Below are 13,966 nucleotides of genomic sequence, written 5' to 3' on the forward strand. Positions count from 1 at the left end.
TGACTGGTGAGTCTGTCCCCATGGTGTGACTGGTGAGTCTGTCCCCATGGTGTGACTGGTGAGTCTGTCTCCATGGTGTGACTGGTGAGTCTGTCCCCATGGTGTGACTGGTGAGTCTGTCCTCATGGTGTGACTGGTGCGTCTGTCCCCATGGTGTGACTGGTGAATCTGTCCCCATGGTGTGACTGGTGAGTCTGTCCCCATGGTGTGACTGGTGAGTCTGTCCCCATGGTGTGACTGGTGAGTCTGTCCCCATGGTGTGACTGGTGGGTCTGTCCCCATGGTGTGACTGGTGAGTCTGTCCCCATGGTGTGACTGGTGAGTCTGTCCCCATGGTGTGACTGGTGAGTCTGTGCCCATGGTGTGACTGGCTGGTGAGTCTGTGCCCATGGTGTGACTGGTGTGTTTTCGATTTAAAGCTTTCGTGACTGCAAGGATTCATCTTCTTTGGTTATTTCGGTAAAGTCACGTAGAATGAGAATAAAATAATAAATTGATCAAATAAAAATAACACAATAATATTCTCACGACGTTTCGGCCACAACACAAGCGGCCTTCATCAGGTGAAGGGGACGAGACTGTCTGGAGGACAGCGCTGGAGTGAGACGAGACTGTCCTCCAGACAGTCTCGTCCCCTTCACCTGATGAAGGCCGCTTGTGTTGTGGCCGAAACATCGTGAGAATATTATTGTGTTATTTTTATTTTATCAATGTATTATTTTATTCTCATTCTACGTGACTTTACCGAAAGAACCAAAGAAGATGGTGTGTTTTCCCCAATCATTGTTTTAGCTTTTCCGACATGCTCCAATAACTATAACCTCAATCACGTCTATGGCCCAAGCTATATTTGGGGTGGTGGTGGCTCGTCATGAAAGTTGTATCCATGAATGCGGTAGCGACTGGCACGTCGGCCATCCAAGACGTGGGTTTCTTGAAGCGTCAGGACATCAGTGTCACGTGGGTGTTCATGATGTTCGCGATATGCACGCACGTCGACCAGGAGAGTCCGTCAATGTTCAGTTGGAGGATCCTCGTCCCAGGGCCTATCTGGCACGCCGTCCTTGTTTGGTCCTGAAGAGGGCCGTTGGCGTGGCTCGTGGTGTTGTTGTTGTCGTCGCTGTGGAGACCGGGAGATCGACTATCGATCTTCAGTCGCCGCGTTTGACGGCATTCGTCACGATTTATCACTTAACAGTGTGGCCGCGTGAAGGCTGCCATTCTCCACTCCTTTCACCCCCAATACCTGACCCTCACTCCGTACTCTTTAAATCTCCTGTTTTTTTATCGAACGCGTTTACAACCCTCTTTAACACAGCCACTGTGGCTCAGACTGCCATCTTTGAAGAAGCCAGAGAGACGCCTCCACCGCCAGGCTCTCGGATCCCATACGACAAAAAGCCCCTAACGCTTCGGAACAATGCCTTGTACAATACGATTTTTTTACTAAGCTATGGAGCTCTATTTCAGAAGCGACCTGGCTATCACAAATGATAGCTCAACGAAGTGGCTTATCACGTGGACATGTATAGCAGGCAAATACTCAAAACACGTGATGTCGATTTTAAATGCGGAGGGAAAACCCGGAGGACCCAGAGGAAAATCCCCACGACCACGAGGAGAAAGACACGCAAACTCAAACTACACAGTAGGCGTCTGTGTCGGGATCAAACCTACAACCTCCTGCACACCAGGCGAGGTAGTTCACATCTCGCTACCGTGGTTCCTGAATCCCTGATTCGCCCAAGCTCCCTCCCATAACCCGATGGGTCGGGCCTCGACATAACGTTCAGAGACCAGGGCTCTACCCGCACGCTGCAGCTCGGCCTGCGTGGACCTACAACACGTCGCTCCCAATGGCTGTGGACGCCCTCCGATCATGACCCACCAACCCCAATGTGGACAGGCCCTTTGAAGGTTCCCCTGAGTAACAGCATCAAGAGGCATCACGCCACTCAAACTGGCTGTTGTCCATTTATTGTAGACTAGTTTTGTTTGCCCGCCCAAGGGACGGGTGTATATTTATTGCAGTAAATCTGAAATATTCAATCGAAAAATTGTTCATCTCATGATTATTAATGAGGGGGGGGGGCCCATGTGGAGTGACGTCACCCGCTAACGGTTATTGGGGAGGGGTGCGGCATGTGGAGTGACGTCACCCCCTGATGGTTATTGGGGAGGGGTGCGGCATGTGGAGTGACGTCGCCCGCTCATGACTATTAATGAGGGGAGGGGTGCGGCATGTGGAGTGCGCGACCTTCTTGTGCGTTAGTGTAAATTTCCATGCGGGCATGAATATTAATGAAGGGGGGGGGGCTCTTTTGCAGTGAAGTAACGCACAGATGTAGCACTGTGCTGCGTAGATTTATTTTTTACCGTCACTTTCTGTATAGAAACGTCATATTTGAAGCGACTTTGCGTAATAAATTCTCTAATTCAGCTCCACCTTCCTCTTGCGTTAGTGTAAAAATCCACCCACTCATGAATATTAATGAAGGGGTGGGCCTCATGTGGAGTGACGTCACGCGGAGGAGTGGACTTCATGTGGAGTGACGTCACGCGCAGGGACACACACTCTTGGCTTATTATAGTATTATTAAAGTATTTGTGTTAGTCTTCTTTGGTTCTTTCGGTAAAGTCAGCGCTGGAGCTCCTCCAGACAGTCTCGTCCCTTCAACTGATGAAGGCCGCTTGTGTTGTGGCCGAAACGTCGTGAGAATTTTATTGTGTTATTTTATTTTATCAATTTATAATTTTATTCTCATTCTACGTGACTTTACCGAAAGAACCAAAGAAGATGAATCCTTGCAGTCACGAAAGCTTTAAATCGAAATTTAGTTGTGTTAGTTCGACTTCAATAGCCGCCATAGGTACACTTTGCTGTTTTCCAGTTCTGTTCCTTTTGACAGATATCCCCAATGGTTTAACGAACATATTGGAGATGAACTTTGTTGTGCTAATTTATTTGTGTAAATAGGGAGCGGTGGTGCAGTGGTTTGCGATTTCAACCCAGTGACCTGACCTCGATCCCAGCCTAGCCAGTAGTAGTTTCACACCCAAAGCTCCGGACAAAGGATTCCCATTCAATTGCTGCCATCTGTTGGCCACATAACATCGTGAATTTAACAGTTTTATATATCAGTGTGTGGTGCACAACACACCCGTGCCTCGAAAATGCTGGATAATAATCCTCGCGCATAATCACGCAAGACATATTCCCTCATTCCCAATTGAGTCCACATTATCGAGGCCATATTATTAATATCAATATAATTTACTACCCGTAGCACTGCCACAAACGACACACAGACACATCCCATATTCGTCAAGAATTAATTTTTATGCGATTTGTCTTTTGCAGACACGGTATCACAGTTGGCACATTTGCTAAATACTTAGCAAGATATCTTCTTGCAGAAATGGTATTTCCAGCGACGATCCCTAAAGAAAGTAGGAAGACGTCGTTAGTGATATTTAAATCAAGAGTGGCAGTAGACATCGCTGTCTGTAGATGATGAAGCAGATTGTGATGGTAGACGTCTGTATAATGATGGGAGAGATACAGGCAGAGATGACAATAACTTTACAATCCAATTTTCATGTTACATCACTTCATTATTCTTTATTGATAATTTCTTCAGATAATCTCAAGCTACTGTTTCTGTTGTGGTTAATATTTTGACCTGCCTTTTATTATCGGAATTATTTGGAACACCCAGGTCTCCCTAAGTCTCAGTCTGCTCTGATTGGTTTTAAATGCACGTTTCATCATGATGATTCATTCATGTTTAAAGTGATATTCACGTGACAATATACGATGATGATGCTGCTGCATCAAGTGTGCATTGTGAATATGAACACAATTGAGATGTATCTTAAGGAGGTGACTCGCTGTACTTACTCTTTGCCATTGTCGTGATAACTGGACACACCAGCTAAGAAGTAGGAGTCTGGGACGGTCCAGCTGAACTGCTCATCCCAGTTATTGACGTAGTCAGTCCACAAGCACTCGCTGAAGCAGACATTGCTCTGGGCGCAGCAATTATACTTCCACCTGCATCGGGAGGAGAATACGACTCAGTTCGCTGTCATTGTTTGCGAATAAAAGACGATACAGAGTATAGTGTGTTAACTGTAAAACGTCACGTGTGGGAAGGACTGTACGGCCGAGTTTACTACAACGGGGCAATGCAACCCCGAGCCTCAAATCGGATTAAAAATGCGCAGAGCATGCCACGTGGTGTTAGTCTCCCTCGGGGAGCCGGAAGCAGTGGTGGAAACTCCACTTTCCTATGGAGGGGGTTAGTCTCCACTTTATCTGCTTCCCACTCTTGGAAACAAAGTTGTTCACAAGAGGTTTTTTTTTTTTGGGGGGGGGGGGGCGTTAGATCGCGTAAATATAAATGTTGTGTCGTTAAAACCCGCCATCACCCGACGCAGCCAATTAGTAATCAAAACGTGACCAATTAGATTCTAGTTCAGCACACCGGTGTGTTGGAGAGTAAACCCACAACATTGTGGTGGTGGCGGGTTTAACGACACATTTATATGTTTGCGATATAACCCAAAACAAACCTCTGTTACGAATAAAGTTGGTCGCGAAAACCCTACTACATGTTAAACAAAGTCGGACTTGTTTTTATGAACGAGTACGACTTCCCAACTCTCCAATTGATTTCAACTCTGCCAAAAGCCTCCTGGCCAGGCATCAAAACCAAATGAGCGATTGCGACACTTCCCGGAATGTATGAAGCAGACGCTTTCTAAGCACTTGCCTGCGTCTATTGCAACGATTGATTGGATTGCAATCACGAACGGGGGAAGCAGGGGAAGCAATTTCCCCCCTCCTCACTTGACGAGTCGGGGCGTTTTGGGTGAAGCGGCTACGTAGGTCACGCTGCCTGGGTGCACGACTCAGCCTCACACGGGTACCTGGTGCGGTGTATAGGAAACATCGCCACTAGGCAGACAAAGGCGGCCGGGCGTGGTGCTGGCAACCCACCCTCTCGTGTACCGTTCCGGCCTTCATAGGTGCTCGCGAACAGCACTTGCCCCAACAGTCTGTTCAGGCTACGCTCGGGGAATCTTTGTTTGCATACCCGCGAGTCGAGGTGTGGGAGCTGCGCACCTGCGGTCCTCCTTGCCGTTGTCGTGGTAGCTCTCCATGCCATTCAGAGCCGAGTGGAAAGGGCAGCTGAAGGAGAAGGCCTCGTCGAAGTTGTTGACGTAGTTGCTCTGCGTGCAGGTGACGGTGCGGCTCGTGTCGAAGGTACCTTTGCAGCGGAAGTCCCACATCCGGTCTTCCTTGCCGTTGTCGTGAATACTGTAGGGCGACACCGGAGCGCAGCGCCACGCGTCACCCCCCTGTGCCCCGGCGCGTCCGTGCTGTCGAGGGTTTCTACTCCGCCTGACTCATCTGACCAGAGTGAATTTAATTCTGTGAAAACGGGAATATTTTTGTATCTATTTATTTACGTTCGTGCACTCATTTGATGTTTGTTTATATGACGTTATTGCATTTGTTTTATTGCACTTATTGCTGTCATTGTGTTATGTTAGTGACCCCAAGTCACTTCTTGCAAAGCAGTCGATCCCAGTCTTGCGTTGATACCTGGTTAAACCAAAATACATTTAAAACTTTAAACCCGCACTGACCAGCGTGGTAAAGTATGGTCAAACAATCCCCACGACCGACACGGCGTGAGAAGGCCTCCATCCAGCAGTGGACTGACAGAGCTGTAAGTTATTCCTTGTTCTCACTGATTAGTGGCTGGTTCGGAAAGGGCATGGGGCAACAACCCACCTCTGCACTTGCGAGATGCTCTGATGGGAAGGGCAGTTGAAGTTCAGAAGCTGGTCATAGTTGTTCACGTAGCGCGGGTCGGCGTTGGGAGCTGGATGAGTTTCCGTGCGGCACACACGAGGGGAGTGTCAGGGGGCGATGTTCAGGCAAACGGAGTTTCGGTTCATAGCGCGTGCTGTTGCTGTTGGGGTGTGTGGCTGCCAAACCCCTTGTGCAGCATACCACGGACATGAATTAGATACAAAGTTTACAGCAGCTCCTCCTGCTCACAATGAGAAAACGCGGGGGAGTGTTAAAGTGCAGCGGCCGAATACGGACGAGTCCGATGCACCACGCGGCCCCTGTGAGATCGTGAGGTTCGCTCTGTCACCTGTGAGGTTCACTCTGTCACCCGTGAGGTTCACTCTGTCACCCGTGAGGTTCACTCTGTCACCCGTGAGGTTCACTCTGTCACCCGTGAGGTTCGCTCTGTCACCCGTGAGGTTCACTCTGTCACCCGTGAGGTTCACTCTGTCACCCGTGAGGTTCACTCTGTCACCTGTGAGGTTCACTCTGTCACTCGTGAGGTTCACTCTGTCACTCGTGAGGTTCACTCTGTCACCTGTGAGGTTCACTCTGTCACCCGTGAGGTTCACTCTGTCACCTGTGAGGTTCACTCTGTCACCTGTGAGGTTCACTCTGTCACTCGTGAGGTTCACTCTGTCACATGTGAGGTTCACTCTGTCACCTGTGATGTTCACTCTGTCACCTGTGAGGTTCACTCTGTCACTCGTGAGGTTCACTCTGTCACCCGTGAGGTTCACTCTGTCACCCGTGAGGTTCACTCTGTCACCCGTGAGGTTCGCTCTGTCACCCGTGAGGTTCACTCTGTCACCCGTGAGGTTCACTCTGTCACCCGTGAGGTTCACTCTGTCACCCGTGAGGTTCACTCTGTCACCTGTGAGGTTCACTCTGTCACCTGTGAGGTTCACTCTGTCACTCGTGAGGTTCACTCTGTCACCTGTGAGGTTCACTCTGTCACCTGTGAGGTTCACTCTGTCACCTGTGAGGTTCACTCTGTCACCTGTGAGGTTCACTCTGTCACTCGTGAGGTTCGCTCTGTCACCCGTGCGGTTCGCTCTGCGTACAACGCCAGCGGCACTCACCCAGATTGGCGGCGTGAAGTCCGGCGACCAGCGTGGCGAACAGCAACAGCTTCATCGCGACAGGCAGGCAGCTTCTAAAACCCGAGTCTCTCCCTTGGCGACCCATTTGACGCCTCCTTTATAGCGCAGCCCACTCCTCCTGCCGGCTCCTGCCGGGAGCCACGCGCTTGCCGTGCGCGTCACAGTCCGCGGGCTGCTGGGACGACCACCGTCTGCTCGCGTTCCCACGACGGCGTGGGAACGCTCGCACGGACTCCGCGGGATATCCCGTCGCGAATTGCAGCCCTGCCATCATCCGGCCTTCACCTGGACCTGAACTGCTGCGCGTGTGGGGGCCGGCGTCCACCCCACCGCCCTCGTCGGGCAGGTGGGGCGCGACGTCCGCCCCCTCCACCGCGTCGGTCGGCTCCCGCCAGGCACCCGCCGACCGGGTGATCCCCCCCCCCCCCACGTGTGCGCCCTCTCTGGGGGACATGATTGAACTACTGGCTTACCGCCGTACAGAGTTAGTCCTCACTCACATACACACCACCGCTCACGCTAACGCGGCGCACAGCAATACGACCGCGCCCGCACCTGCGAGCGATCATCTCAACGAGCGCTCGTGCTGCGGCTCTGCCCTCACTCTCGCCGCGCGTCCGCCCACGCAGCCGCTCCACACATAAGTCACTCACACCACACCGATGCTCTGTGCTAACTTTTATCCGCAGCGCAAATCCCGCACTACCCGGAGGGAATATTCTATGAGCAGAGCCTAGCCTACTGCTACCCAAGTCCCCACATACTCGCACGCCCTATCACGTACCTCGCAGCTGTACTCACGGCGTCGCACGGACGCTGTGAGAGTCGGAGGGAGGATAAGGAAAACACCTTGCCTATCACTTCCTCGTAGCAGCACTCGCTGGCATCACACGGATGCTGCGAGCGGCTCGAGGAGCTGTTGAAGAGGTGGCGCTAGGATCTCCCCGCCCTCATCGTCTGCTTTGCTCGCTTAATATTTCACACCATCCCTCTCCCTGATGTCGTGCATGCCTCATTGCGGCTGGCCCGGTGAACATTTGTGCGCCCATGCAATTTTAAGCCAATTTAGGGGCGCCGCAATGTGACTTGTCCGGTGAGGGTCGGCCAATCACCTGGCATCGGGAAACCGCGGGACACCGGATAAAAACCCGTTGTGCCAGGCGATCCCCCGCTGGGACACTACGTGTGTGTGTGCTGCGTGTGTGTGTGCTGCGTGTGTGTGCTGCGTGTAATGTGTGTGCTGCGTGTAATGTGTGTGCTGTGTGTGTGTGTGCTGCGTGTGGGTGTGTGCTGCGTGTGTGTGTGCTGCGTGTGTGTGTGCTGCGTGTGTGCTGCGTGTGTGTGTGCTGCGTGTGTGTGCTGCGTGTAATGTGTGTGTGCTGCGTGTGTGTGTGCTGCGTGTGTGTGTGTGCTGCGTGTGTGCTGTGTGTAATGTGTGTGCTGCGTGTAATGTGTGTGCTGCGTATGTGTGTGCTGCATGTGGGTGTGCTGCGTGTGTGTGTGCTGCGTGTGTGTGTTGCGTGTGTGTGTGCTGCGTGTGTGTGTGCTGCGTGTAATGTGTGTGCTGCGTGTGGGTGTGTTCTGCGTGTGTGTGCTGCGTGTGTGTGTGCTGCGTGTAATGTGTGTGCTGCGTGTGTGTGTGTGCTGCGTGTAATGTGTGTGCTGCGTGTAATGTGTGTGCTGCGTGTGTGTGTGTGCTGCGTATAATGTGTGTGCTGCGTGTAATGTGTGTGCTGCGTGTGTGTGTGTGTGCTGCGTGTGTGTGTGCTGCGTGTGTGTGTGCTGCGTGTGTGTGTTTGCTGCGTGTAATGTGTGTGCTGCGTGTAATGTGTGCTGCGTGTGTGTGTGCTGCGTGTGTGTGTGCTGCGTGTGTGTGTGTGCTGCGTGTAATGTGTGCTGCGTGTGTGTGTGCTGCGTGTAATGTGCGTGCTGCGTGTGTGTGTGCTGCGTGTGTGTGTGTGCTGCGTGTGTGTGTGTGTGCTGCGTGTGTGTGTGCTGCGTGTATGTGTGCTGCGTGTGTGTGTGTGCTGTGTGTGTGCTGCGTGTGTGTGTGTGCTGCGTGTGTGTGTGCTGCGTGTGTGTGCTGCGTGTGTGTGTGCTGCGTGTATGTGCTGCGTGTGTGTGCTGTGTGTATGTGTGCTGCGTGTGTGTGTGTGCTGCGTGTGTGTGTGTGTGTGCTGCGTGTGTGTGTGCTGTGTGTGTGTGCTGCGTGTGTGTGTGCTGTGTGTGTGCTGCGTGTGTGTGCTGCGTGTGTGTGTGCTGCGTGTAATGTGTGTGTGCTGCGTGTGTGTGTGTGCTGCGTGTGTGTGTGCTGCGTGTGTGTGTGTGCTGCGTGTAATGTGTGTGTGCTCCGTGTGTATGTGTGCTGCGTGTAATGTGTGTGCTGCGTGTGTGTGTGTGCTGCGTGTGTGTGTGTGTGCTGCGTGCGTGCTCAGGGTGTGCTCAGGGTGGGGTAGGGAGGAATCGCGGCGCTTGCGGAGTTGCTCCGCGGTCGTGACACCCACGTGTCGTACGCTGAACTTCTTTCGCACCGTTCGTAGCCAACCCGTGCTAATCGGAGGTGCAGGGGGAAAGGGACAGCAAACCAGCACGCAAAAAATGGCGGGGATCTCACCTGCCGCTTGCTGCATTGCATCGCGATGACTGTAATGCATCGCGATGACTGTAATGCATCGCGATGACTGTAATGCACCGCCAGAAATAGCTGCCTCTCGACGCTAAGCGTGTTGCCAGCCGCTACTCGTTTACGTCTCTAATTACAACTCCCACGGACATCTGCAGCTGCTACAGCCACAGTGCCTTCTACGAGAACCCTCGGTGTGCAACTTCTCATTATATATCCACGTGTTTCACTGGGTGCATTATGTACGTATGTTGAACGTCTTTCGCACCATGCATAGCCAACCGAGTGTGATATTGACTGTATAATTGCAAACAGTATCAGTTATAGATTTACAGTGTGTATGTATACGTATCTTGACGTCTTTGTGTGCCTGAGTGACTTTCACGACGGTGGGCAGGCCTAGATAATGCTACTTGGCCGGGAGTCAGAGCCATTCCCTGTTAACCTTGGGGTGCGACAGGGATGTATTCTAGCTCATACATTATTTAAAAATGACTTTGACCATTTTGTTCGATAAGCTTTTTTATGTTCTTGGTTCTTTCGGTAAAGTCACGTAGAAGGGAAATAATACAATAATAAAAATAAAACAGAATAAAACAAAAGGCAAGACAGTGTTGGCTGAAGCATGTAGCCCGAATTTCCCAGCTACCGCATGCCCAAGCAGTTCTGTTTGGCCAAATAAATGGGGCTAATGGACACGGCGAGGGCTAGAGAAGAGACTGACTTGCAGAGGAGTGGTACCAGCGGTAGATTGAAAACTGTAGATTGAAAACTCATTTATTTCTAACAAATTTGTGTGTATAGTTTGTTGTCCTTCCCCCGCACCTCTGATAATCACGGTTGGCTACTTACTGTGCAAAATAAGTTCAACATACATATACACATGTCTTTCAAATTTTCCAACGAATATATCAATTGATGGTCTGGACACCCTTGTGCATGAGGCGTTACATCATTTTTTAAATGAAATAAATGTATAAAGAAAATTAAACTTTGACTTGATGTGCACTATGTTGGTGTACCGTAAAATATGATGACCCAGCTTAATAACTCGGTATTCCCTCTGTATTTTTAATCCATGTAAAAAAATAACGCAGTATTTCGAATACTTTGGTGTTCTGTGGTGAGGAGAATCCATTCTTGCAGACCGTGCCAAGAAGTGGCCTTGACCAGGCATCCTTTTGCAAAAAGCCCAAAGTTGAGTTTCATTGCAGTCAGAACGAGCAGCTACGTGGTGAGAGGTTCGTGGTGAGAGGTTCGTGGTGAGAGGTTCGTGGTGAGAGGTTCGTGGTGAGAGGTTCGTGGTGAGAGGTTCGTAGTGAGAGGTTCGTGGTGAGAGGTTCGTAGTGAGAGGTTCGTGGTGAGAGGTTCGTGGTGAGAGGTTCGTGGTGAGAGGTTCGTGGTGAGAGGTTCGTGGTGAGAGGTTCGTGGTGAGAGGTTCGTGGTGAGAGGTTCTCCCCAGGTGAGGAACCCAACGTGATCCTTGGAGAATTCTGCTCAAGCCAACAACTCAGTTCAGGTCCTTTCCTGGGCTGCAGTCACCATTGCCGTTGGGTCTAAACGTCCCCATGACCTTTCCTATTCTTGTATTTTCTGTTGTTGCTGAGACGAGAGCGCATGTGGGAGGCTTCGTCTCACGCAGCGGACACGAGGGAAGGGTGAAGGCCGGTTTACATTTACAGAGTAAACAAACGTGGTGGGCATTGCAACACTAAGATAAGCAATGGGGTGACTACAGGTGTCACTTTCCCCACCCGCGATGTTGCAGATCACTGTCACACGAGGAGAGTTCACGCGTTATCTTCGAACGACATTGTCCCACGTGGCTGCAGATAAGAGAGCTCTGTTGTACATGCAATGGAATAAACACGAGAACAAACAAGAATTGGCTAAAACTGGATTCGAAGCTTTCGTGACTGCAGGAATTACTCTTTGGTTCTTTCGGTAAAGTCACATAGAAAATAAAATAATAATAGAATACGAGGTTTCTGTTGCAACACAAGCAGCCATCATTAAGTAAGAATGAATGATAAAACACAGACACGAAAACAACATAAGGGAGACACACATGCAGAGAGAGACAAACATAAAGATACACCGAGCGAGACACTCACCAAGACAAACAGAAGGACAACGAATCTGTGCCGAGGCCTTAAATAGAGAGAGGGGGGAGGGCCCGGGGCAGAGAGAGGACTGGGGAGGCGGACAAACGAGAGGATCAGTGGACAAACGAGGGGACAAGGAGGGAGCAGTGTGGAATTCTGGAACACAGTGGCCGGAGGAGAGACAATGGTTTAGGGCAAGAAAATCGAAAGTTTGAGAAAGCAAATTTAGTAAAATTAAGAAGTGCAATGCAACACAGAGGGTCGGTTAACGCAGTTAACGCATAGCCTGGTTGATTAACGTTCTCCCCCTTCCTCGGATTAGCCGACACTCACCCCTACACTCTCTGCGATTACATTTACTTAAAAATTCCACCCCTAGTCCCACCCACTTCCCCTTGGTTGTACCCACCACAAACGTCTATAACCCTTGGTTGTAGTCACTCTCTCGCTACATTTCCTCCTCAGCAGTCCCGCCTGCTGTATATATTTTTTCACCTGAAGACGATGGCTTGTTGCTATCGAAACATCGTGATTTATTAGTTATTTGTTTCTACCTACGTGACTTTACTGAAAGAACCAAAGAGTATGAATTCCTGCAGGCACGAAACCTTCAAATAAATATAACTCTAGGTTGTAAAATCATAAACATTTATGTACTCTTATGTTGCCTATTATTTATTAAGGCAGCCAGTTAAAATCGATTATGTGTGTAAACACACTCAGACTGCTGGGGCTACGCAAACAGTCATAAATTTGAATAGTCCCCCTGCTCACAGCAGCTGATAGGAGGGTGTCAACCTAAGGTCAGGCTGAAGAGTACGTCAAGGTCTCCCTTTAATTTCCTGAGTTCTACCACACCTGAGTTTGCTCGGATGTCTCGGCCAGTGCTAAGGTCATGATCCTTCAGTTTAAATTAATAATTCTGAATCAACAATGTTTCAAAAGAAGACCATTAACAAGATCCGGTGACACAGATCAGCCCTTTCTCTATTACATTTTTTTTAATTCAAATATTTCACCTAGAACACTGTTAGAGATGGAACATTTCGTTTGCAAGGGTGTCCCAGGGTGGGTTTAGTTTATGCATTTGTAATGACAGTGCGGAACGATAGCGGGACAGTATGGTTCCCCGGGACCATGGTTACTAATGGACGAGTAAATGATGATTCATGAGACAAGCATTGACAGGGTCACGTGAGGGGGAGCACGGGATCCAATGGCGGGAAAGTGTAATAAGGGCGGTGATCGGCAGGGCCAGGTGCGGTGAGGAGAATTCGGAAATAAGGGCGTGGCCGGACCGCGCGAGGATAAGTAGCAGCGGGAGCATGTTGAGTTGTCATTGGACTTTATTCTTAATAAATATACAGAAGACAAGACGACGTCTCTGAGAGCTACATTACAGTGGTGTCAGAAGTGGCTATTGTAAAATGCCGAAGATGATAAATAGTAAGAACCTACCTGTAGCATCTTCAGAGATGGAGAAGGGAGATGGCCATGGAGTTCCCCCAGCAGCCCCGGGAGCCGGGAGCCCGTTAACGATGCCCGAGGGTGCAGAGGATGCGGCACCTGCGTCGGAGGAATGGCGAGCCCTGATGGCGGAGGCGGATCGGCTCTGGTTGACCATCGCTGACTTGAGTGGCGACTTTGCCGCAAAGTCGGGCATGGATGGTGAAGAGTCTGCCTGCGATCGGGGTTCCCGTGCTGGAGACCACACGATCGGGGGCTGCCATTTCGCGGGTGGAGACGCGGCCGATGGCCGCCATTTCCAAACCTGCGTAGGAGGCTACGATGGCAGTGTTGTCTCAGACGGCGGAGCAGGGAGCCGTCGAGCAGCCACGATGGTTGCCATTAATTAAATAATTTACGGCAGCAGGGGGAGACTCATGCATCAGGGTCATCGGGGATTCGTGGAGGTCGAACTCGTGCATGCGGTAGTGGAAGCTGGCGGCCGAGTAGTGGTGGGGGTGTCTGGTTCATCGGGAATAGTATATGTTATGTGTAGTGTGAGATTTTGTGCGTGTGGGCGGTGTGCCTTGAACTTGTGATTCGGGAGTCATTTTGTTACGAAGCCCTTTGAAGTGAGCCATCGTTGGGGTCCGTTGGGGTGATTGTGTTTGTGGCAGCATATGGAGGAAAGAAGGCATATTAACTGGGATCAGAGTTGAGTAAGGGTGAGATGTGGTTCCGGTATTTGAATTGGGATGCCGGTTGTGGCCTGTCTTGAGACACAGTTCCTGTCCAGGATGCCCCTGCAATTGTGAAACGACCA

The 13,966-nt window shown here is 50.6% G+C and overlaps 1 protein-coding gene across 1 annotated transcript; it reads right to left on the minus strand.

Moving 5' to 3' along the window:
• Positions 1-3,319: 3,319 nt before the first annotated feature.
• LOC116944066 (hemagglutinin/amebocyte aggregation factor-like) lies at positions 3,320-7,063 on the minus strand. Its single transcript, XM_032957470.2, has 5 exons — positions 6,949-7,063; positions 5,804-5,894; positions 5,129-5,323; positions 3,902-4,054; positions 3,320-3,441 (listed from the first exon to the last, which is right to left on the minus strand). The coding sequence occupies exons 1-5, from the start codon at positions 7,052-7,054 to the stop codon at positions 3,396-3,398; spliced, it is 591 nt and encodes a 196-aa protein (XP_032813361.1). The 5' UTR covers positions 7,055-7,063; the 3' UTR covers positions 3,320-3,395.
• Between the last annotated feature and the right edge of the window lie 6,903 nt (positions 7,064-13,966).

Source organism: Petromyzon marinus, chromosome 20 (genome assembly GCF_048934315.1).
Source record: "Petromyzon marinus isolate PM22_M1 ecotype Great Lakes invasive population chromosome 20, UKy_Petmar_22M1.pri1.0, whole genome shotgun sequence".
Lineage (NCBI taxonomy): Eukaryota > Metazoa > Chordata > Hyperoartia > Petromyzontiformes > Petromyzontidae > Petromyzon > Petromyzon marinus.

Bases quoted from the DNA above. Each gene is read 5' to 3' on its own strand.
- LOC116944066 (XM_032957470.2), bottom strand. From the start codon at position 7,054: ATGGGTCGCCAAGGGAGAGACTCGGGTTTTAGAAGCTGCCTGCCTGTC. The intron at 5,895-6,948 runs GTGAGTGCCGCT...AAACTCATCCAG, and splicing joins ACTTCACGCCGCCAATCTGG to CTCCCAACGCCGACCCGCGC. The intron at 5,324-5,803 runs GTGGGTTGTTGC...GTCGCCCTACAG, and splicing joins AGCATCTCGCAAGTGCAGAG to TATTCACGACAACGGCAAGG.